This window comes from Xiphias gladius, chromosome 9, assembly GCF_016859285.1.
Source record: "Xiphias gladius isolate SHS-SW01 ecotype Sanya breed wild chromosome 9, ASM1685928v1, whole genome shotgun sequence".
NCBI classification, from domain to species: domain Eukaryota; kingdom Metazoa; phylum Chordata; class Actinopteri; order Istiophoriformes; family Xiphiidae; genus Xiphias; species Xiphias gladius.
Genome location: NC_053408.1, coordinates 1,276,308 through 1,300,002, shown reverse-complemented (window position 1 = coordinate 1,300,002; position 23,695 = coordinate 1,276,308). Strand labels below are relative to the sequence as shown.

At 46.6% G+C, this 23,695-nt stretch overlaps 1 protein-coding gene across 11 annotated transcripts in view; it reads right to left on the bottom strand.

Moving 5' to 3' along the window:
* Window positions 1-23,695, bottom strand: part of LOC120794010 (poly [ADP-ribose] polymerase tankyrase-2-like) — a 30,425-nt gene that overhangs the window by 4,807 nt on the left and 1,923 nt on the right. For 6 of the 11 annotated variants that reach the window (XR_005708076.1, XM_040134537.1, XM_040134530.1 and 3 more), the window contains 28 exons: window positions 23,289-23,691; window positions 21,979-22,094; window positions 21,753-21,861; window positions 21,132-21,227; window positions 19,973-20,009; window positions 19,515-19,590; window positions 18,630-18,724; window positions 17,331-17,397; window positions 16,540-16,617; window positions 15,842-15,950; window positions 15,452-15,573; window positions 15,120-15,211; window positions 14,886-14,964; window positions 14,525-14,696; window positions 13,830-13,912; window positions 13,249-13,394; window positions 11,753-11,918; window positions 11,258-11,477; window positions 10,608-10,717; window positions 8,075-8,263; window positions 7,356-7,722; window positions 7,048-7,124; window positions 5,773-5,893; window positions 5,524-5,621; window positions 3,524-3,598; window positions 2,837-2,942; window positions 2,405-2,591; window positions 1,224-1,380 (listed from right to left, as the gene is read on the bottom strand). Coding sequence is in view for 10 of the 11 variants with exons in the window: in XM_040134537.1 (XP_039990471.1) it covers window positions 1,224-1,380; window positions 2,405-2,591; window positions 2,837-2,942; window positions 3,524-3,598; window positions 5,524-5,621; window positions 5,773-5,893; window positions 7,048-7,124; window positions 7,356-7,722; window positions 8,075-8,263; window positions 10,608-10,717; window positions 11,258-11,477; window positions 11,753-11,918; window positions 13,249-13,394; window positions 13,830-13,912; window positions 14,525-14,696; window positions 14,886-14,964; window positions 15,120-15,211; window positions 15,452-15,573; window positions 15,842-15,950; window positions 16,540-16,617; window positions 17,331-17,397; window positions 18,630-18,724; window positions 19,515-19,590; window positions 19,973-20,009; window positions 21,132-21,227; window positions 21,753-21,861; window positions 21,979-22,094; window positions 23,289-23,640 (3,702 nt within the window). In the remaining variant the exon portion in view is untranslated. Of the gene's footprint in view, window positions 1-716; window positions 805-1,223; window positions 1,381-2,404; window positions 2,592-2,816; window positions 2,943-3,523; window positions 3,599-4,549; window positions 4,653-5,523; window positions 5,622-5,772; window positions 5,894-7,047; window positions 7,125-7,355; window positions 7,723-8,074; window positions 8,264-10,607; window positions 10,718-11,257; window positions 11,478-11,752; window positions 11,919-13,248; window positions 13,395-13,829; window positions 13,913-14,524; window positions 14,697-14,885; window positions 14,965-15,119; window positions 15,212-15,451; window positions 15,574-15,841; window positions 15,951-16,539; window positions 16,618-17,330; window positions 17,398-18,629; window positions 18,725-19,514; window positions 19,591-19,972; window positions 20,010-21,131; window positions 21,228-21,752; window positions 21,862-21,978; window positions 22,095-23,288; window positions 23,692-23,695 lie in introns of those variants that run through there. The other 5 variants (XM_040134538.1, XM_040134535.1, XM_040134534.1 and 2 more) reach the window with 5 other exon arrangements.

The window sequence follows — 23,695 nt, the reverse complement described above, 5'->3', positions numbered from 1 at the left end:
TATGTAACAGTAAAACAGAAAATGAGCAGTGAAAACAAATATCTCAATAAAACAAATTCAGTTATATTAGGAATTACTTAAGAAAGAAACCGTGAAGCCCCTCAAACATCTCTTAAGACATTTCATCTGATATTTGTCTCAGCGCTGAGTTTATTAGAAAAGCGGCGTCATCCGTTCCGATCACCGGGGGGTTAGTTTTCAGAAGAGACGAGGCGTTTCCGGCGGAGCGGTGGGCACCTGTCGCTGTACCGATGATGTGGCGCTCATCAAGACGACAGCTGAACACGGAGGAACAGCCGAGTTTGCATTTACCAGGGTCATCCAAAAAAGGTTCTTTCTGGCGTTGAGATGAATAAAGGCCGCTGAAGCTACGTTACAAAACTTTATTTAAAACATTACTGACGTAGCCACTTTAAAGGCCCTGAGAACATGTTTTCTCAGTCAGCTTGTTAATGGAGCGACGGGTTATCACAGGTTTAGTGATTCCACATTAGACATTTCTGTGTTGTTTTTCTATGAGTTTGTGACGACGGTCTGTGGGTTGTTGGCCTGTGTTACGACGCCATTAGATCGGAGCAGGAGCGCACTCACACAGTCCCGATGTAAACTTTGACTACTAGTCAGAAGTACTGTACGTTATCGAGAAAATGTGAGATTTGAAACCAACTTTTCAGAGGTTTTCCCACAAAACCAAAGAATAAATTGTCTTTTTTCGCCCAATCTCTCGTCCTAACAGGCATCTGCATCCTATCGGCACAGAGTGGAAGGGACGAGTAAAAGCAAGCCTGCACACCTGTGTCACAGCTGGAAGAGACAGTCTTTTTTTCCATCAGTGTCACAACGTTCACAATTTGTGTTTTTACAGTTCATGTAGAAAATTACATTCGGAGCAATTTACGAGAAAGATTCCTGGACATCAGCAGGCACCAATTTTAGAGTAAATACGAAGAGAATCACCACTATTATTGTTGTTCAACGGAATAAATGAACAATTACACAGATTAAAATAGAAATACAGAACATAAACCAACAAATAAATGAACATCTAAAATAAAAAAACCCAAATGTAATAATGGTGGTTAAAAAAAAGGGCTATATACTATAAAAAAATGAAATGAAATAAAATTCAAATCACATCATGACATAAATCTACTATCAACAGACTGAAGAAACAAAACTGAAAATGAAAAACAAATGTGAGGATGATTAGAGAAGCTGCTGACCTGCTCTCCTCTGTAGATGACGTACTCGGCCAGAGCCAGGCCGTTCACGCTGGGCCGGCCGGTCACCGAGTGGTGTCCCGGCGGCGAGTGAGCCATCTTCATGGCGCTGAACTGCAGGAAGGATTTACCCAGAGTCACCCTGCAGAACAACAGGTGCCTGGGAGGGACAAAAACGGACAGAAGCCACAAAGACTGAGAGCGTCAAGTACATTTATACTGAGGAAGAAGAGACCTGGTGGTCGGGTCCCTGTATAATCACGACAGTTAGTCTCAGCCAGATGAGTTGTTACATCCACTGTATATTCCCTTTGCAAAGCTGGGTCCTGAGTTCATCCCATTATTGGGAATTATCGTGATTATCACTGACAGAGTGGAATTCACAACAGAGAGTTCAGAGAAAACGGGACATATGCAGGATCCAATGCTGACATCGAAATAGATAGAGAGTAGAAAACAAAAGCGGAGTCAGAGTTTGGCTCCTGGGAGAAACAGTTTCTCACCGTTTCACTGCAGTTTACAAAGACATTAAAAAATCCTACATGAACCAGACGCCACTTATTCTTATGGATTTTTTCAGTAATCTCTTTTACAGTTGTAACTTTACCACCGATATTTTTCAGCGTGATGAACAGGATTTTAAACCTGCTGTTAAAGATGTCATAATGTTTTTGAATATTAAGACCCAAAAATGTATTTGACTGTAAATGTGATGACTTTAACTGGATTTAGAAAATCCTGTTTTTCAAATACACGACCTAGTTTGTTTCATTTTTTAAATGAATTTTCTCCTCCACTGTCCTCGCCCTCACCGTTTTACACTTCCTTTCACGTGATCTGATCTGATTTCATTTATTCATACTGTTTAACACTTGAGTTGTGATGAAGAGGAAAAGAGAAAAAGAAAAAGCGTGCGGTTCACAGTAAAGGTGACGGCTGCCGAGCAGCGGCCCCTGACTTCAGACAGCACTGGACCAAAGCAGCCTCCAAGTTTTTATGTCGGTGTCTGTATGTCTTAGTTTTAATATACAAACCTTACAGACGCCGCTTTGGAAAGAAAGTGAATCTATGAGAAGCCGCGACACAGGACATGTTCGACATATTTTTTATTATTCATCTGAAAACAATAAACTGAACGAATAAAAAGTGATGTTGGGTGAGGGGGTGGAGTGCTGGTGGCGCACCTGTGGCAGACGTAGCAGGAGCGGTCTTTGTGCAGCGGGCAGCCCGTCCCTCCCCCGATCCCGTGGACGTACTGGTTACTCTTCGACGAGTTCTCGGCGAAGTAAATCCCAGCGCCGAACATCCCGCCAATGTAGGCGTGGCGCTCGTCAAAACCTTTATGAATGATGGCGTTGACGAACGGAGAGCCTGGGGGGGAGGTCACGGTGCGGTCAGTACAAACACTACTGGTGCTAATTGGTACTATTGGTACTGTCACTTCTGCTACTACTGAATTTAAAGCTAACGTCCAGCTGTATGAGAGCATGTGTTACAACTGTGTGAGACTGTCAGTACTCCATCCATCACCACTCCACTACAACCACTACAACCAGTACTATTACAACAATTGCTACCACTACAAGTATTTCTTACGATGCCGTCAAGATTCTGACCGTGGAAGAGCATGCGTTCGTTGGAGTGGTTGTGGTTCTCTTCCGACACCTCCTTCCTGCGGTGGGTGTACCTCTCCCACAGCTTCTTGTTGCAGACCTTCTGGATCTGAATCACAAGAAAACAGAACACGGATCAGTTGTCCTGATGTCCCTCCTTGTCCCGGTCTGGACACCATACTCCGCCTATGGCTGTGAGCCAAAGATCAAGGTGAGAATATGGATCTGGGATCAAGACGCTCCTTTTAATCGCTGCCCGTTACCACAGCTGTACACAAAGTGGTAGCAACTAAACCTGCACAGACTCAAACACAAACAAACAGACCAACAGAAGTTTGCATTTTAAAAGCTCTGTCTCTGTGTATCTGCTGCCTGATTGCTGAGTCAGACAAAAACTCGCTGTAAATGTATTCAGATGTGGGGAGTCACTTTTACAATTCACACCTGGGATCATTTTATAATCAAGCAAGATTTGAACACTGAATATCTATTCTGGTCTTGTTGAAATGCTTCTTCTACACATAAAAATAAAAGCCGGTAAAGTGAAAATTTTCAAACTCTTAGCATGTACTCTTTCGTACAAAGTACGCGAAGATGTAATTTCAGACAACGACTTGGATCTTCGACAGTATCTTTTAGGCACGGATCAATGACTCCAGTGACTAAAGGCTGAAACAAACAACATATTACCTTGACCAGGTTGTATCTGTTGAAGACCCCTCCAGCGTGGCCGCCGTCCCGGTGCTCTCTGATCGTACTCTGCATCTGATCAACACCAAAACAAGATCGAAAAAGCTTTAGTGTTTAAAGCCGAAAATCACGCGAGAAGCCAGAGAAACAAGACAGAGCCTCCTTCTGCAAATCACATTATAACCACGATAAAGAATTAGTCTTTATCCGCATCATCATGCTTTTGCTAATTCTGCTTCTGTTTCGTCTGTCTCCACGGTGCTGAAATATTCAAATCCATTTCTACCACCTTACAACAGATTGAAATCTAGCAACCATATAGCAACGCACTAGAGACCCAGCAGACTGTAGTTACCGGCTGATAACGTGGGAAATATCGATAATACACTCTCCTAGAACTTAAGAGTTCACGATGCAAAATGGTCTGTAGACAAAATAAAAAGATAAAAAGATGGGAGCATCTGTTCTGGGCTCGACTTTGGCATTTTAATTTCTCATGTGCTCCTGCTTTTTCTCATCTGTAGATTTTTCATTGGTTTTAATAAAAACTCAGTATCATTACTGATGGTTTTTTTTCTTCAATACACCTTCCCTCGGATTACGAGGAATTTATTATTCACAGCTTCCACCCAGATGCCATATAGTCAAGCCGTCCCACACTAAACTATAGCAGCTTACAAGTCAAGTCTCAGGCTTTGGTAGCGACATTTTAGTTGCTTTGTTCGTCACCTCTCATGTGAAAACATCAGATTTGTATACGGTCAAAGAAACACCACGTTGGCCCAAATCTAAGACCACGTCTTTTTCTGTAAATTAGGTTTGAAAAAGTGAAGGCTGACTTATTTTAGGGCATGTTGACGACATCTTTTTGTATGGAGAGAGTACTGGTGTTGCATTGTTGTCGAGTGTTGCGTTATGGGTTGTTTGTAGCCTTAATGTTGGTCGGCTACTGAGTTTTTCCAGTCCGTTTATAGTGAGTCTTTCAGAGTCAGTCAGCACTAAAAGTGTCTCGTTAGCCCGGTTTAACCTGCGGCAGTTTCTGAAGGCTGATGTGACGTGTTCTGCTGCCACAGAGGAAATAAATTCATGACCGGTGAAAACGGGTTCACAGCGTCTCCTGACGTCTTTACTGCAGAAATGAACCAGGGAGAAAATCTGTCAGACAGCGAAGAATCACAGCTTGTCACTGATGATGAGCTCAGAAAGACTGAAAGTCTGAAGAACGTGAACAGAGAAAATAGTTCTGACTTTCAACAGTCTGACAGGAGAGAGTCTGTCTGTGACTGAGAGACCAGATACACCAATGTGGGTGGTCATCAATATGACAATATTTAATGTTTGACTTCTACCAGAGAAAAGGCTTCAGTGATGAGGACTCACTTCTCCATAGATTCATGAGATCTCATGAAACTTTACCAACAGGGCGAGAGTCAAAGTCTTTCTTGTCCTCAAAATGTGTTTTTCTCAAAAACAATGTTGGAAAAGTGGGGGTCGTCTCATAATCGGGGTCGTCCTATATTTGGATCAATATGGTAAAAACAGTGCATCCTGGTCATAGCTACCTCCACCAAGGGAGGTTATGTCTTCACCCGTGTCTGTTTGTTGGTTCATTTATTTGTCTGCAGGATTACTCAAAAACTACTGAACCGATTTGCACTAAACTTGAAGGGACGGGACATGGGCAAGGGAAGAAATCTTCACAATCTGCAGTAGCAGTAGTAGTAAATAGTAGAAGTAGTAGTAGCAGTAGCAGTAGCAGTAGTAACAGTAGCAGCAGCATTAGCAGTAGTAGTAAATAGTAGAAGTAGAAGTAGTAGTAGCAGTAGCAGTAGCAGTAGTAACAGTAGCAGCAGCATTAGCAGTAGTAGTAGCAGCAGTAGCAGTAGGAGTGTTAGCAGGAGGGCTATTAGCTGTATTAGTATCAGTAGTAGTAGTAGTAGCAGTAGCAGTAGCATTAGTAGTAGTAGTAGTAGTAGTAGTAGCAGTATCAGTAGCAGTACCTCCTCCTCTACTGACTGGAACTCCTTGTCATCAGCTGCCAGGTCGATCAACATCGTCCCACTGTTGGCTGTGTTCAGTGTGAGATAAGGGTTCAGACCTGTCACACACACAATACAACATAATTACTTTGCAAATCTTTTCTCGCATTTGATCCAACAACGACTTGATTAATATGTAGTGTGTTAAAGTGTGACTTTGTGTGCGTGGTGTCTTAAGTGTGTGTTAAGTGTGTGTGTGTGTCCTCTCACTCTGTGGCCCGCTGATGAGCCTCTCCACCCCTTTGATGATCTTGTGTCTGTGTCCGTAGGCGTTGATGCCGATCTCCTTCAGCTCGCGGTGACCCATCTCCACCAGCACATCCAGAGTGATCTGTACACACACACACACACACACACACACACACACACACACACACACACACACACACACACTATCTGAGCAACAAATCCCTATTTCATATCAATCCCAAACCCTCTATGATGGGAGGGGCAGGATTTTCTCACATTAATTCCATATTGACATATGTGAAAATTTTAACTGGAACTGGTGTAACTGGTGTAACTGGAGTAATGTGTGAAAGCTGTAGCTCGTACTGATGAATCCACAGAGAATTATCACCATCTCTGCTGCTTAACGGATCATTCAGCCCCTTTTAGCTCCTACTTTTGGTTTTCGGTTCAGTCTCCATCCAGTGTTTCCATCAGCAGCAGGCAGCTGCTTTCACCAGAAAAGCAATAAAAAGCCACTGTCCACAAATTAGTGGATTAAATGATGATACGTTCTGTATGAAGACAACATCTAGCTTCATATTTCACTGCCGTCTGAAACAATCCCCTCACTCACTAGTTACTCTAACATTAGTGAACCAGTGGCCTGTTTGTGGCCAAAAGTTGCCACACGCGAGCTGCGACTTTCGACATGAGATCATTTCATTTCGACACATTTCACACGTTGCTTTTGTGAAAAAAAAACAAAAAACAAAAAAAAACCTCAGACTTGTTGTCAGCAGGAATTTGAAGACAAAAGCACCTTTTACAATATCTTGTTTGTGTGGATGGATGAAGCTTTTGGATTTAAGGTGACACATAATCTGTGTAATGCTCAGTGCTCATTATTTGTTCTTTTTTGATTTTAAGTAGGAATTTATCAGAAGTTTATATTGAAATGAGAAACTGTATGAAAAAAATAGACTTGACTTCATCAGTCTCTCAAAATCATAAGTGTTTTCTCTTCTTTTTTCTCTTCACTTCGAACCAAGAGGGCCCCGTCACAGTAAACTGCTGCGGGCAGTTCCTTCTTGCAGCAGGAAATAAGCTTTGAATGGATGAGGACATTAAATCTGTGTGAAATTCTGTTTTAGTCCAGTTAAAATTGGTATTTACTGAAAATGATGAGCCTCAGTTCCTTTTGCTTTACAGCACACGTGCCGTCATCCGTTTACAGGAAGTGGGACCGACCGAAAACGCTGCGCGTTTCTCAAACGATGAAACCTGCCAGCGGCCGATGTGTGTCGATGGTCTCACCTGCTCTCTGTCGAAGATCTCCAGAAGGTGCTCCAGTCCCAGGTTCTTCAAGAACTGACAGATACTGAGCTCGACCCCTGGAAACACACACACACACACACACGTGCATCGTTTACAGGCATGTTGACTTGCTTTCTCTTCCTCTTCTTCTTCTTCATATCAGTGAGGTAAATGTTTAAACCAAATCCAGACCTTGAAAAGTTTGGGAACAGTCACTTGGCTCTTTTTGAGGGAACCGATACACAAACTATTCAAATAGGTCTGAAGACTTCATGTCTAGCTTTCCATACTCGCCACTCATCACTCACCTTCCTCTTTCCTCTCAGCGCCTCTTGATCCCTCGCCCGCTGAGAGCAGCGCCGACGTCTCAGGATTCGCAGAGGACGACGAAGATGCTGGTGGCGGTGAAGATGAGGAGTTTGAAGCGGCAGAAGCAGCGGTGGCAGCTGCTGTTGTGGCGTCAAGACCAGAAGAGGAGGAAGTGGGGAGGATGAGGAGAGATGGGGCCGGGCAGGAGGATGAGGACGAGGAGGAGGAGGAGAGAAGCGGTGGGACGACAGCAAGGGGTGGAGAACCAGAGGCCGGCGCCGCCACGCTGATGACCTGAGGTTTGTAGCAACCAGGGAGAGCAGAGGGAGGCATCGCTGCTGCTAGCAAGGCCCGAACGTCGTCCGCCTGCAGGAGATGGGGAGGAGAGGAAGAATGTGAGAAAGAGGAGGAGGAGGGGGAAAGACAGATAAGGAGGGAGGTGGAAGGCAAGGTAGAGGAGGAAGAGGAAGGTAGGAAAACAGGCAGAAGGAGATGAATAAAGAAAAGAAAGACGGGAGAGGAGAATGCAGAAGAGGTGGAGAACATGGGAGAAAAGAGAGCAAATGAGAAGGAAGAGAAAGGAAAAAGTGGAGAGGAAACTAAGACAAGAGAGAAGGAGAGGAGGAGGAGGAGACAGAGGAAGAAAGTGGACAAAATGAATAACAACCGGAAGTGTGTGTTTTATGAGGGACTGTAACTTTGAATCAATGAGACGGACCGTGACCAGGTCCAGAGGTGACTGTCCCTCCTGGTTTCGGAGGGTGGGGTCGGCACCGTGAGCCAACAGGAGAGCACAGAGCTGCGTCCGGCCCTTCTGAGCGGCCTCGTGCAGCGGAGTGAACGCCCACTTGTCTGTGGCATTGACGCAGGCGTCGTACTTGATCAGCAGAGCCGCCACGTCCACGTGCTGGAGGACAGAAACAAGACATCACTAGGAATCACTAGCGCCGTAACATTTCACCTTCCATTTCAAAGTCAGTAACAGGAAATGAAACAGAGAGCGTGCAGATGACGCCGTCCTGTTGGCCTCATAAGACTGCGACCTTCAGCGCACACTGACAGGGTGAGGAGGGAGCTCGGAGCAGAGCTGCTGCTCTTTTGTGTCAGAGGGCTCCGGCTGAGTCGGTTCCGGCGTCTGATCGGGATCCTCCTGGGCGCCTCCCTTTGGAGACTTTTTCAGGCACGTCCAACCGGCAGAAGACTTTGGGTTACACCCAGAGAACGCTGGAGACATGATATACCTCATCTGGTCTGAGAACGCCTCGGGATCCCCCAGGAGGACCTGGATAACGCTGCTGGGGAGAGGCAGGTCTGGGCCGACTGGTGTAGCCTGTGGCCTCCACAGTAGAGGTCACGCCCTCGTACGTGACGCTTTATGGAGAACAAAACATGAAACGCAACTTCTGATACAAAGAGACGGAAAGGAGGCGATGATGTACAGGACTAATGACGCCCGCTAGTCTGAGTTAGAGGAGACCGATGTCTGATGTGTGGTTTCTGTCGCAGCCTGGTGTCATTTGCGTGCGATTCAATGAACACGATGCCTTCAGGTGCTGCAGATGCAGGAGAAGTCAACGACGTCAGCATGTCGATCAAATGATTTACAGATGTTCCTGCTTCAACCTCATTAAATCTTCATTTTTCATGCCGATTTAAACACATCTACTGCGTGAGTGAGAAGGGTTTATTTAAATATTCTGTCAATGTTCCAGCTCCAGAGCTGCTTACACTGCTCGTGGCGCTGGAACAAAACAGGCCCCAAAAAACGAGAAATCAAGGGAGCGAATGGGAGGAGAAGACGAGCTGAGAGGGAGGGGGGGGGGCAGGAGAAAGAGAGAGAGAGAGAGAGAGAGGGAGAGAGAGGGGAGAGAGAGAGTGGGGGGTGGATAGACGATGATGATTGAATCTCTTCAGTCTCTGTTTTAATCAACTGATCTGACTGGAGAGTTTCACACACACACACACACACACACACACACACACACACACACACACACACACACACGTCATTTCATTCCTCATCACTGGTGTGTGTGTATTTGTGTGTGTCCACTTTCAGTCTCTTCAATCAGCAGCTCATCAATCAGAGGAAACTGTGACTGTGTGTGTGTGTGTGTGTGTGTGTGTGTGTGTGTGTGTGTGTGTGTGTGTGTGTGTGTGTGTGAGGAGGGAGCTCGGAGCAGAGCTGCTGCTCTTTTGTGTCAGAGGGCTCCGGCTGAGTCGGTTCCGGCGTCTGATCGGGATCCTCCTGGGCGCCTCCCTTTGGAGACTTTTTCAGGCACGTCCAACCGGCAGAAGACTTTGGGTTACACCCAGAGAACGCTGGAGACATGATATACCTCATCTGGTCTGAGAACGCCTCGGGATCCCCCAGGAGGACCTGGATAACGCTGCTGGGGAGAGGCAGGTCTGGGCCGACTGGTGTAGCCTGTGGCCTCCACAGTAGAGGTCACGCCCTCGTACGTGACGCTTTATGGAGAACAAAACATGAAACGCAACTTCTGATACAAAGAGACGGAAAGGAGGCGATGATGTACAGGACTAATGACGCCCGCTAGTCTGAGTTAGAGGAGACCGATGTCTGATGTGTGGTTTCTGTCGCAGCCTGGTGTCATTTGCGTGCGATTCAATGAACACGATGCCTTCAGGTGCTGCAGATGCAGGAGAAGTCAACGACGTCAGCATGTCGATCAAATGATTTACAGATGTTCCTGCTTCAACCTCATTAAATCTTCATTTTTCATGCCGATTTAAACACATCTACTGCGTGAGTGAGAAGGGTTTATTTAAATAGTCTGTCAATGTTCCAGCTCCAGAGCTGCTTACACTGCTCGTGGCGCTGGAACAAAACAGGCCCCAAAAAACGAGAAATCAAGGGAGCGAATGGGAGGAGAAGACGAGCTGAGAGGGAGGGGGGGGGCAGGAGAAAGAGAGAGAGCAGGAGAAAGAGAGGGGGAGAGAGAGAGAGGGGGGGGTGGATAGACGATGATGATTGAATCTCTTCAGTCTCTGTTTTAATCAACTGATCTGACTGGAGAGTTTCACACACACACACACACACACACACACACACACACACACACACACACACACACGTCATTTCATTCCTCATCACTGGTGTGTGTGTATTTGTGTGTGTCCACTTTCAGTCTCTTCAATCAGCAGCTCATCAATCAGAGGAAACTGTGACTGTGTGTGTGTGTGTGTGTGTGTGTGTGTGTGTGTGTGTGTGTGTGTTCTCCCCGTCTCACCCCATAGGAGGCAGCGTTGTGCAGAGGAATCAGTCCTCCTTTATCCTGAGAGTTGACCTCAGCCCCATGCTGCAGCAGGTACTCCGCCACCTCCAGGTTGTTGTAGCCTGCTGTAATACACACACGCACACAAACACACACAAACACACGCCGCACACACACAGACACACAGAGTTACGTACACTGACATTTCCGCCTGCACTATTTTAAAACTCAGGTTTACAAAATTCAGTTTCCGCTCCAAAGAACGGCAGAATCGCGGCGCTAGGAGGAAAGTGAATTCAAGGACCTGGTGAGAACCGGACCCGCCTCCTTCGCTTTGTGCAGAGTTCGGTCGGACTGAACTTGGAGCAACAAGGCTGTCCAATGTCGCGCCGGTTTGAGAGACGAGGAGGGACTGACCTCTCGTCAGGAAATGTTGTTTGTTTATAGTCTTGTTTTATCGCGGCACAGAAAAATGATCCAAGCAGCAGATAAGAAGGGAAACTGTTGGGCCTCAGCCAGTGTCAGGACAGAGGCAGAGGATAACGACGAGGTTTACGACCAGACCATTGTTTATGCCGATGTCCAGCAATAACGTGCTGAGCAGGCTGCGGTCTACAACCCAACGCGGAGTCGGACCGCTACGTCAGGTGCGCGTGTTCACGTACCAGCCAGGTGTAGCGGCGTGGAGTGTCTCCCCTGCGTGTCCCTACAGTTGACGTTGTCGTGCGTGCAGAGTTTTTTCACTCGGGCCAGGCAGCCTTTCTTGGCGGCGTCCAGCAGGGCGGCGTCGCCCCGCAGCAGGTCCTGGATGTCCGTGTCGGCGTCCTTTACCAGATCCAGAGGGCTGTTACCGTCCCGGTTCTTCCGGGTTGGGTCAGCGCCGTGCTGGAGACGGGAAGTAACACGAAGCGTTACTGAGAGCTTTGGCCCGAAGCCTCGGCTGTTTGAAATTACATGTCTAGCGTGTGTGTGTGTGTACTTGTTCTCATCTGAGGCGTCAGACTGACGTTTGAGGGTTAAGACTTGGTTTTAGGGTTCAGGTTGTGGTTGGGGTAAGGGGCTAGGGAATGCATTACGGCAATGAGTGTCCCCATGGGGATAGCGGAACATGTCTGTGTCTGTGTCTCTGTGTCTCTCTGTGTGTGTGTGTGTGTGTGTACCTGCAGCAGGAGTTTGCAGATGTCGTATTTGCCCTTGGCAGCAGCTTCGTGCAGCGGCGTGAACTTCCAGAGGTCGGCCACGTTTACCACAGCTCCGTGGAGGACCAGCAGCTCTGCGACCTCGTAGTGACCGTAGGAGCAGGCGTTGTGGAGGGGGACCAGACCTCTGAGAGACACCGACGGACACACACGTCTGTGTGAGTGCTCATATGAGTGTCAGGATTGAACTGTTTGTGATAATGTATCTAGTTTGCTTTCTGGCTAAAATGCAGTAGAGCAGAAAGCCCCCAGTTACGGCCGACACTCGTTTTCGGGAACAATTTGATTGTAACATTAACAATCTAACAAAAATAACACAGATCCAGGAGGAACAGCAGAAAGAGGACATTTGGAACAAGCCAAATCTTACAAATGATGTTCAAATCAAAGAAAAGCCTGTGAAGTGGAACAACTAGAACGACCACCAAACTCTAATCAGTTCATTCTTGAGTCCAAGTGGACGTTTGCGCCAGATGTAATGAAATTCCCTCCTGACACGTCACGTTCACGGGAATGAGACGGACGGACGACCTGAAAACAGGACGCATGTCCGAGTCATAAAAAGCAGTGTCCACGGTATTCGGGCTACTTCCTGCTATCGGCCTCACGCAGCAACGTTTCACAGATGCGACTGTCAGTGAGGATGCGAAATGAGGATCACTAGCGAGCGTCTGAAATGTCGACCTGCTGCCCACTAATGTCCGTTTCATGGCGAAGAGCGAATGAGGGAATGAGGCGTTTTGGACCATTAGGCTGTAAATGATCACATAGGGAGTTAATGTTTATACTTCTGATTATAACTTAACACTTCCTGTTCTGAAGATACAAAATAGAGCTATATATAAATAAAATAGAATTTTTTCACTACTTAAAGCCTGTAAATCCCTCATTTCACGTTTATCATCACCTCACTCGTTCGTTTGTTGGTTGCTACTGTCACTTTATCCTTGACTCAATTTTTAACTACATTTTAATTCTTTTTTAGATACAAATGCTTTAAATCTATTTTATTTTATTTGCACTTACTTGGATTCTATTTAGTACATTTGCATGTAATTTCTCTTATTATAATAATACTAATAAAGTTATTAACCCAAGTGTTTTACAAAATAAAAACAATGAAAATGTGACATTTCGATGAAAATTTCCTCGATTTCCCAGAACGTCTTTCACCACGATGCCATGACTGCTTTTATTTTTCTGTTCTTGGATTTCTGCAGTTTTTTTATTCTCTCACATTTTGGTTGCTACCAACAACGTACTGATTTCAGGTCACGGTGAAGAAACCTGGAGGAAAACATGTCAGCGTTTGAGAAAACGTGTCTTTCAGATCCGCACGCACAAAACCAACAAACGAAAAAGAAACTGTCCCTCCCCATAACAACAGAGATGTGTACAGAACTCAACGTGCAGCCCTTAGTTCAGCACATGTAGAGAAATATAACCCCTTTCCTCACCCTTTATCCTTGGCGTGTACGTCGGCTCCGTGCTGCAGCAGGAAGTGGACGACGGCCAGACGGTTGTAGCCGGCGGCGAAGTGCAGCGGCGTTGACTGTCGGCCCTCCACGTCCCTGCAGTTCACGTTCTGCACCGTACAGAGCTTCTGCAGAGGGACGGGCAGCAGAGAAGAGAGAGGAAATAAAACTGAGTGGGCTCATGAAAATCTTTTATTTCGGTTGGATGAAGAAACCAGTCCAGTAGGTGACACCTAGATGCAGTAATTCTAAGTATGAAGCCTCTTTTGGGACAGTAACTGCTGTGCTGCAGCTTTAGCAGGGGACTGTCGCCCTGATTGCGTCCACAACTAAATAAGGTTTTTAGGGTAACTGTGCCTTTATCACATAGAAGAACTGGAAACGCCAAATTGAAATAAAAGTCACGCCTGGCCCTGGGGTTCGTTTGGGTCCTGGGGGTCTGAGAGGATGGATTTGCTTCCAAATTACAAAACAGTCGTTAAGTTACTGAGCCAACTCGCCGACAAAATCTAAACTAAATTGGCCTAATAAATAAATAAACCAGACGGATCAGTGTAAACGACCTTGACGGTTTCCAGATCCCCTGTTTTGGAGGCTTCCAGCAGCTGTCGGTCGACTTCAGAGTTTCCGATGAGAACTCCTTCTGCTGAGAGACACGGAGATTCACCATAAAAACACGACAGTCACAGATGAGTCAAACCAGTGACGGTTCTCTACACAGAAAATCAGAAAACCTATGTCTTTGACTGGACAAATGATTTTCTCAGCAAAGGCGAAATTCTTCTTTGATTCCTGTTTCATTTGAACTGCTAAAAAGGCACATTTTCTGTTTTTGTGCAATAAAATATATAAAGAGCATTTGATATGCACCATCTGGCCAAAAGTATGTGGACAGCTGGACATTCTAGCCGTAAATGTGACTGTGACGCTATGATCATTCCTGTGCTGCTCTAACGGCCTCCCACTCTTCTGGTTTCAGTGAACCTGCTCCCATTGAAAAAACAAGTGAGTGATCAGGTCTGGCTCCGGATGGGGTTGAGGCCAGGGCTCTGTGCAGACCAGTCGAGTTCTTCCAGACCAAACTGGGAGAACTTTCTTTACGGAGCTGGTTTTGTGGGGTTGTTTTTTTTTTTTAAAACAGGATTGTCCACATACTTTTGGCTACACAGTCTGCCTTCCCGACTAATAAAATGGGTCTAGGGCTCCCCGGCTGCTAGCTTTGACGGAAGCAACGTCTAAAATCCCGTCACCACAGCACCTTGCAGTATCTCCTGCACGCTCTTGTTGCCCAGCTGCGAAGGGGAGAATCCCTGCAGCGACGTGAGCAGCGGGTCGCCGCCGGCGTTCAGCAGCAGTCTGCAGGTCTGCAGGTGTCCGCAGCGAGCGGCTCGATGCAGCGCCGTCTGACCGAGGTGATCCACTGCATTCACCTGGAAGGAGGTGAGATTACACTCGTCTGTTCAGTGTGTCGGGCACCGTGCTGCAGCTGCCTGACGACGTTATAAAGGATTACGTGCTTTTCACTGATTTTCTTCTTGGAAAAAAAAAACAAAAAAAACAGCCACATGTTAAAAGTTAACGACATTTAATTTTGCTCCCAACACGCTCTGGTCGCTGACCTTGGCTTCATGCTTGACCAACACCTCGATGACATCGTTGTTGGCTTTCTCGGACGCCAGGTGGAGAGGAGTCAACAGGCTGAAGGAAACAGACGCCACAGGATCAGGAACACGGTGACGGTCTCCGTGTGGTTTTAGACATTTTTAAAAGCTACTTTTTGGTTTCTGTCCTTTAATGTTTTAACCTGTGAACAAAACTCAACCAAAAGAAAACCTCAGACCGTCAGTACTCACTCCTTAGTCTTCTCATTGACGTTGGCCCCTCTCCTGAGCAGAAGTTCACACACTTGTTTCCTCTTCGTGTATGGAGAGGCAGACGCGCAATGCTAGGGTGTGGACACACACAAACAGCAGTGTTTTTAATAAGGCGGTAAAATCTTTTTGGCATTAAAAGCAGTTCAGGGAGCAGAGCGCTTTCACTTTTCTGGACGGCTTGTTGTGAAACATCTTTTTCGGGGTGAGTCATTGAGAACCGGCCTTGACTTGAGAGCAGATGGGATTTCTGTCAGATAATTAAATCAGCATGCTGTGCTGTGTGAGGTGAACACCAACACACACAGTCTTACCAGTGCCGTCTCCTGAGAGTGCGGGTGTTTGAAGGCGACGGTCTCCAGGCTCAGATGTTTCTTGACCCGCACCACGTCGGCCTCCCTGGCCGCCTGCAGCAGGCTTTGACCTCTGAACTCATCTGTCAAAGATCCACGAGGACAATCAAGTCAGAAACTCAAATACCTGGTGATGTGACGCACTGACACCGGAGCGGTTCGTTGTGAAAGCCTGCCATTGACTGGCTTTACAAACTGAACCGGGATCAGTCTCTTTCATAAAGCGCACTTGGAGCTAAAGCGGTAAAGTGTTACCACTCCCGCTGACAGAAACCACATCATTCACAAAGCATGAGAAAACCTGCGGCAGCATCATGCAGGTGAGCGGGTGGAGGTGAACTCGGGACGTACGGGCGAGCTGCTCTTTCAGCGGCGAGGTGGGTGCGAGGTCGATGGCGCTTTTATTGTGACAGTTCAGGAAGGTGGGGTCGGCGCCGTAGCTCAGCAGGAGAGAGCACACCTGTGCACAGACACACAGGTACGGTCAAATGCCACAGTGTATACAGGAGGCTAGAAAGTGATGACCTCTGCCGTGGCTGGACACAGCAAAGCGTAAAGTTCAGATTTGACCTGAAACTACATATGATAAGCAAATATTTATAGCACAGTTCATATCATAGCATACATTTATTACAGTGCATAGTTAAATACCGAGTCAGTGGCGTTTCAGCTCGTGACCCCTTATGAGAAAACCTTTGCAAAGCTGCGTCTCTGTGTCCTGTCTCAGATGTCTACGAGTTGTTTTTCTTCCCTCTCCCATGAATCATCCGACGACCCCTCGGGTTCACCTGGTGACCCCCTGGAGGGGCCCGACCCCCGGGTTGGGAAACAGTGGACTGAACTCTCTCCCTGTCTCTGACGTAGCTAAAAGCAGCTCCACCTGGAGCAGCTCCGGCAGTAAAACGCTGCCGAAGCCTCCGTGACTCAGGATCAATGATCTGATCACGATACTTTTACTTTTGACACTTAAAGAACATTTAGCTGATGATCTGTTTGTACTTTTACTTCAGCAGGATTTTGAACTTGGCTGTCAGAGCATCGCGCTTTACCTCAACACGGTTCTTGGAGGCGGCTTCATGAAGAGGAGTGAACTGCCACAGGTCCATGGCATTAACACAGGCCCCGTGCTGAACACACAGAGGGAGACGGGAGATTTCGTTAGTCTGAAGGCAGGTAGAGACAGAAAGCACCGCCCGTGTAGCGCCCCCCCGTGGCCATTCTGAGATTTGCAACATGCAAGCTGTGATTTGTGACGTGAGATAATTTCCTGTCCGGTTCATTTTGAAACATAACTTGAGACCCACACGTGAACATGCGAGACTCCTGCAGGACTCTGCAGGACTCTGCAGGACACGTGCATTTCAGTGTGAAACCCGACACTGCAACCACTTGTGATAGATGTGTAAGCAACGTTCACAAAACAGGGCCCGTAGTAGTACTAAGTATGTGGTTCACATGTGCATTATGTCTCCTGTGCACATCCTGTGTGTGGAGGACTGGTTGTGCATGTCTCTAAAGGATAGGTACACAGCTTTTCAAGTCTGGCTTAAAACAATATTAATGTGCTCATATGTACATTGAAACCGTGTAAAAAAAACAAAAAAAACCCCCCAAAAAACACATTTATCTCAAAGGGATTTACAATCTGTACAGCACAGATAAAGATAAATAAAAAGCGGGAAAGCTTGTGAAGAGGAGGGACTTTACCGACTTTACAAGCAACGTTAATAGATGGAGTAGACCGAAATAACTGGAGTAAAATTACACCAGAGGAAACAGAAAACAATCTGAGGTTAATAAAGTGTGGACATGTGTGAGGAAGTGAGGAAGTGAGAAATACCTTCACCAGCAGCTCGGTGACTTCATAGTGACCATATGAACAGGCATTGTGAAGAGGAACCAGGTTCCTGAAACACAGAGTACAAACACACCACTGTTAGTACTACTACCACTACTACTACTACTGATGCTAATACAGCTAATAGCCCTCCTGCTAACACTCCTACTGCTACTACTGCTGCTACTACTGTTACTACTACCACTACTACTACTACTGATACTAATACAGCTAATAGCCCTCCTGCTAACACTCCTACTGCTACTACTACTGTTACTACTACCACCACTACTACTACTGATACTAATACAGCTAATAGCCCTCCTGCTAACACTCCTACTGCTACTCCTACTGCTACTACTACTGTTACTACTACCACTACTACTACTACTGATACTAATACAGCTAATAGCCCTCCTGCTAACACTCCTACTGCTACTACTACTACTACTACTACTACTACTACTACTACTACTACTACTACTACCACTACTACTACTACTGATACTAATACTACTGATACTAATACAGCTAATAGCCCTCCTGCTAACACTCCTACTGCTGCTACTACTACTACTACTACTACCACTACTACTACTACTGATACTAATACAGCTAATAGCCTCTTGCTAACACTCCTATTGCTGCTACTGCTGCTACTACTGCTGCTACTACTGCTACTACTACCACTACTACTAATACTACTGATACTAATACAGCTAATAGCCCTCCTGTTAACACTCCTATTGCTGCTACTGCTACTACTACTGCTGATACTACTACTACCACTGCTGATACTAATGCTGATACTACTACTACTACTACTACTGCTGATACTACTACTACTACTGCTGATACGACTAATTCTAGTAGAATACTACAATACACTTGAGTTGTCATTGCCAGAGGCCTCCTGCTTCATACTTCATACTGCCTTATGTTTGCTTGATGGTTAATTCTATAGCTTTTTTTGGGAGAATCCTGACTGTAAATAAAAATTTAGATTCAATTCATTTATTTTTTTGGCGCAAAAAATGCTCTGGGGAGTTTGCAGTATTTTTTCTCAAACTCTAGGTACATTCTCCTGAATGTAGCCTGAGAGGTGAGACCTAGGGCAGAAAAAATCCCACAGCGCTGCTGCTGCTGCTGCTCGTAAAGCGTATTGCTGTGAGCCTGTGGTAATAATCAAAAGTGACTTGGGAATTTGGCAGCTGGATAGCAAGAGGGCTGGTCAGAGTGTAAATCAAACAGAAACTGTACAAGAAAGTGAAGGGACAAACATGAGATTTTGAGAGGTCTTACCCCTTGTCCTTGGCGTGCACATCAGCGCCGTGCTGCAGTAACAGCCGGACGGTCTTGACCCGGTTGTAGCCCGCCGCTAGGTGTAACGGTGTCGACTGAAAAACAACCCACTGATGATTACAGTCAAGTCAGAGTGACAGGAAACTCAAAAAAGAACCCAAACTGCTTAGCCCAGCAGCATTCTCGGTCCAGTCTGTCTGGTTTCCAGACCTGTGACAGACCTGTGAAGAATGAGGCCTAAATCTACCGGATTTACACTGGACTCTGAACGGCACTTTCATAATTTGCCTCTCATTCATCCATCCCCACACTGATGGCAGTGAGCTGCCATGCACGGTGCTAGTCTGACTGGGCGTTCGGTTTCTTGCTAAAGGACACTTCTGGGGATCGAACCGTCAACCCTGTGATTAGCGGATGACCTGTTCTATATTCTGAACCGTAGACGCTCAGATTCCGACACTGGCCCACATCTGGCCTGAGGCCCGCGAACTGGAGCTGCGTCTCGGAGTGATTTCGTTAGAAGCCAATGCCAACAAATTTAAATAAGGTTTCTGTAACAGGTCATAGTTTATAACATGATCACTCCAAGTTAACTGCAACACTGCACTTCAGCTGCGTCGCTAAACTAGTCTTTACTCAGATTCATCAGTTGTGTCTCCATTCAACAAGTACACAAAGAAAAAGTATACAAAAGAATGGAGACGGGCATTTTAGAAAAAGTCTTAAATTAAGTTGCAGGTGTTGAAAACGATGCCGTGCTTGTGCTTAGTTTAAAGAAAAAAACAGAAGCCAATGCTCAAGTCTGAAATGAGAAAAACTATAAAATGAGAAGAACAACCCGGTGCTGCTGTTTCAGGAAAAGAGACCAGAAGACCTGCTGCTGACCTTTCGTCCATCACTGGCGTGGCAGTTGACGTTGAGCGGCGTCAGCAGAGCCATCAGCTTCTCCTCGTTCCCGCTCCTGTTGGGACATCAAGGCGACGTAGTCTAATGGTTTGTTTTGTCAGACCAAAATGTTCAGGTCACTGTCGCGCATGACGAAGAAAAGCAGCAAACCATCACATTTGGAACCAGCGGATGGTTGAAACGTGACAGAGGATTAGCGGATTATCAAAAACAGCTGCTGATTCTTTCTCGGCCAATCAAATAATGCATCAACCGACTAATGGTTTCAGCTCTAACAATAATTTACCAATCAGGCTTCAACTCCGGTAGCAAAGGAGAAGGTGAGGAAGGCTGTGATGTGTCCGTCTGCAATGTTCTCAGTCAGAGTAAATTTCAGAGCAGATTCCATTAGTTATAAAGCCATTCAGACGGACAGACAGAAATTCACACTACTGTACCTTGCACTTTCCAGAAGCTCATCTTTTCTGTATTCACCTGAAAAACAGAGAAGAATCAGACCAAACGTGTGTCTTTACTGTCATGTGCCTACAGCGAATGTTGGCAGCGTGTGACTCTTTCTGGAGAGTAACGCCTTCTCTTTTCCAACTTAAGAAAACCTAGAGCCGGGTCGTGCTCGAATCAACGTAAGGACAGGTGCAGCTCACAAAGCTTAAACAGATGAAATGACGGCGCAGACACACAAAACGGAAGACTCACTGAATCCAGAGTCTGCAGCAATGCAGCAGCTCTCTGAGGCCGAACCTAGGCACAGCGCTGCTTTGAGATAAATGCTAACATCAGCAGGTATAATGTCTACCCCGTTCTCCACTGTACATATGCACAGTACGCTCCCGTTAATACAATTACACTAAATCTATCAAAACACCGTTAATACCTGACTTGGGAGACCTCCAAACTCAGTCCACCGTACAACATCCTGAGGAACGTGTGGGAGTCTTTTTTCTTTTAATTCAATTATCACGGTCATCCATTTATTTTTTTCCTCATGGTTTATTATTACGTGTATTTCTGTTCGGCCCAGTACCATGTCTGTCTGTCTCTACCTGTCAATACAGAGATTTTATCCCTATTGGTGCTTAGAAAGTTACTTCCAACAGTTAAAAACTGCAAACTAATTAAACGCCGTTTGCCCTGATTAGCTGTCACGGTCGAGCATGTTATGAATTTACATTCATCTTATTAGAGTTCCCCTTTGTCTCCTGGGGGAGAGGAGCTAGAGCGGGCAGCTTTATTTATACGAGGTCTCTGCTTCATTATGCGTCATGTGTCAGTATAAACGGATATTTTAGTCCGAAGAGATCCAGGGTGTCACGGCATCTTTAAGACCAACCAACACGACACAGGAGCCCTGTGGTTACAGTCACATGCTAACGTTTGCCAATTAGCGGTGAACACAATTCTTTTTGCAGGTAATTGGTCATAAACCAGATTAAAACTAAAACCAGGATCACCAAGGGGACTGCACTTCATCCTGAGGGGACCACATTTCATCACAGCCCATCCAACAACTGTTAATACGCAGTATCGGTGAGACAACAGCTGCAGCTAAAAGCCGAGTGCAGGTTCGTACGTCTATCCCCCCGTTGTGTTGCTCACCTGTCAGCACTGCTTTGGCGGACAGTTCTGCCAGATCCAGAGCAGTTCGACCGTCGGTGTTCCTGATGGTCGGCTCGGCACCGTGCTGCAGCAACACTGCGCACACGCGCACACACACACACACACACACACACAGAAGTTGAGCTACATAATGCTGATTTCTCATCTGTCTGTTTAGACATTCACAGGTCTCCATTATGGACGGACACATTGTGATAGTCAGTCAGTCGGTCGGTCGATTAAAACGTTTTTCCAGGCAACAATGCCAAACATTCGCCGTTTCCAGGCTTTTCAATGTCAGAATCCGCTGCTTTTCTTTGTCTTACATCAGTGTAAACTGAAAATTTGAAGATGTCACCTTGGGCTCTAGGAGATCACAACGAGCCTTGTCATCGTTTTCTGACGTTTCGTGGACCCAAAGATGAATCGATCACTTTAAAAATAATCGGGAGGTTAATTGATAATGATTAACCTAATTATTAGTTGCAGCTCTACTCGTCTACTGTTTGTGACTTTTTTTTGTGGCCAACATGTAAAACTTCCGTCACATTTACATAACGAGCTGCATGCACTTCTTCCACTGTTGGTGCGTGTAGTTGTACAGTTTGAGTATTTTTGTACCTATACACACGTCGATCTTGCCCTTGATGGCTGCCTCATGAAGTGGAGTGTAGTTCCAGTTGTCTCTGGCATTCGCGTCCGCCCCATGGTGAAGCAACAAACGCACCACCTAGACCACAACAACACGACACAACACTATAAAGGCCCGTAAAGTTTAAAGGACAAAGCCACTTTCTTGCAAACCAGGTTTACAGCTGTTCAGAGCTCCGGGGCCCGTGTGCCGTACCTCAGCGTGGCCGAAGGAGCAGGCGTTGTGGAGGGATATCAGCCCTCCGTCGTCCCTGGCGTGGACGTTGGCCCCGTTCTGGAGGAGGAAGTCCACCACGTCTTTACGACCAAAACCTGAGGAGACAGAGAGAGTTGAGATCAGAAATGGTCAGAAATCATTAATGAGCCCTGTGGTTTATTATTCATGTACTGTCCGATCCCTCAGACGTCTTTGTGTCTCGCTTTGTTCTATCACAATAAATTATTCAGTAAATTTACAGTAAAGCAGAGCGCTGCATCAGCTGACAAGACCAAAACCATCATCATCATCATCGACGTGGAGGAGCCCTGGAAGCAACACTCGGGACTGATTTGTATTTGGCTGTGTGTTTATTTAACTCCACGAACAATGTCTTTGAAAAGAACGACTCAGTGACTCCATCCTGACCAGGTGGAAGCTGGTCCGGGTGGATTTGCTGTGTCAGAGTTACCCAGCCAGGGTCGGTTTGTCTCCAGGCCAGGACCCTTCTATGAATCTAAGAATCCAGGGATGTGTTGTTCTCGCTTTGTTATACTGCTGAAATGTGGTTCACCGGTTCTCAAATCTCGGGGGCCAAGGCATTCAGGGGATGCGATGGGCGGAGGAGTAATCCAAATGAGAGACTGACCAGAAGGTAAGGAGTTAAATCCCAAACAGGAAGAGACAAAATGAAGCAGAATCCCCTCAGCTTCAGCGGAGGACGGTTCATTCTCAACACCCGAATGGCTGTAGACGGCTGTGAAAGATGTAATACTGTGAATAAGTGTGTCTGGCATAAGAGGCTGTGATCAGAAAATGAGATTACTGGGGAGGCTGCCAGTAATCTGATTACCTCGCTGGCAATCTGAGCATTAAAAATAAAAATGCTGGCAGTTAATTCTGGCAGCCGGCGACAAAGACAGGGCTGATCGCTGACTCGTGTCTTGTCTTTATCCACAGCCACAAACCCTTCTAACTCCCGTTGACAGACACACCCGAATATGTGCACGTATCCCTATGAATGGAATCGATTCGCCCCACATTTGGCCAGATGTCATTGATATGAAAAACAAGACTTTTTGAGGAATTCATCTGCCGATATCTTTCCAAAATGCGAAATACTTCTCAGCGAGTTAGGAGCGGAGCTGTGAGAGTGTGACAGGAAGAGGGGGAGGTCGTCAGCGTATAAGGAGACTTTGGGCTCCAGCTCCGTTTAATCCACAGAGGGTTTTATTCTAGATGTCGTCGGACATCCAAACCAGAACAAGCAGAACATCTTAGAGAGCATCACCGGCCCGAGTGTGTCTCACCTGCAGCAAAGTGCAGCGGTGTGGACTTCCTCCCTGCTGTGTCCCGACTGTTCACGTTGTCTGCCATCACCAGTTTACGGACTCGTTCCAGGTCTCCGCATCGGCAGGCCTCAAAAAGCTCCCTGCTGGCCTCGCCGGCCCCCGTCCCGCCGCGGGGCTCCACCACCTCCGCCGCCACGGGCCCCGGAGACACGGCCCCGCCCCCGAGTCCAAACACCCCCGAACATCTCCGGCCGGACGGCATGGACAGCGGCGAACGGCCTCGTCCCAGCTTCAGGCTGCCGGTTCTGGAGAGTTTGGAGTGCGAGCAGCAGGCTGCTGAACCCAGGAACCCTGCGGCCACGGAAGCCATGCGGGACGACGAGCCCCGGTACCCTGAAGGGGGACGGGAAACTAGAAGGAACTGT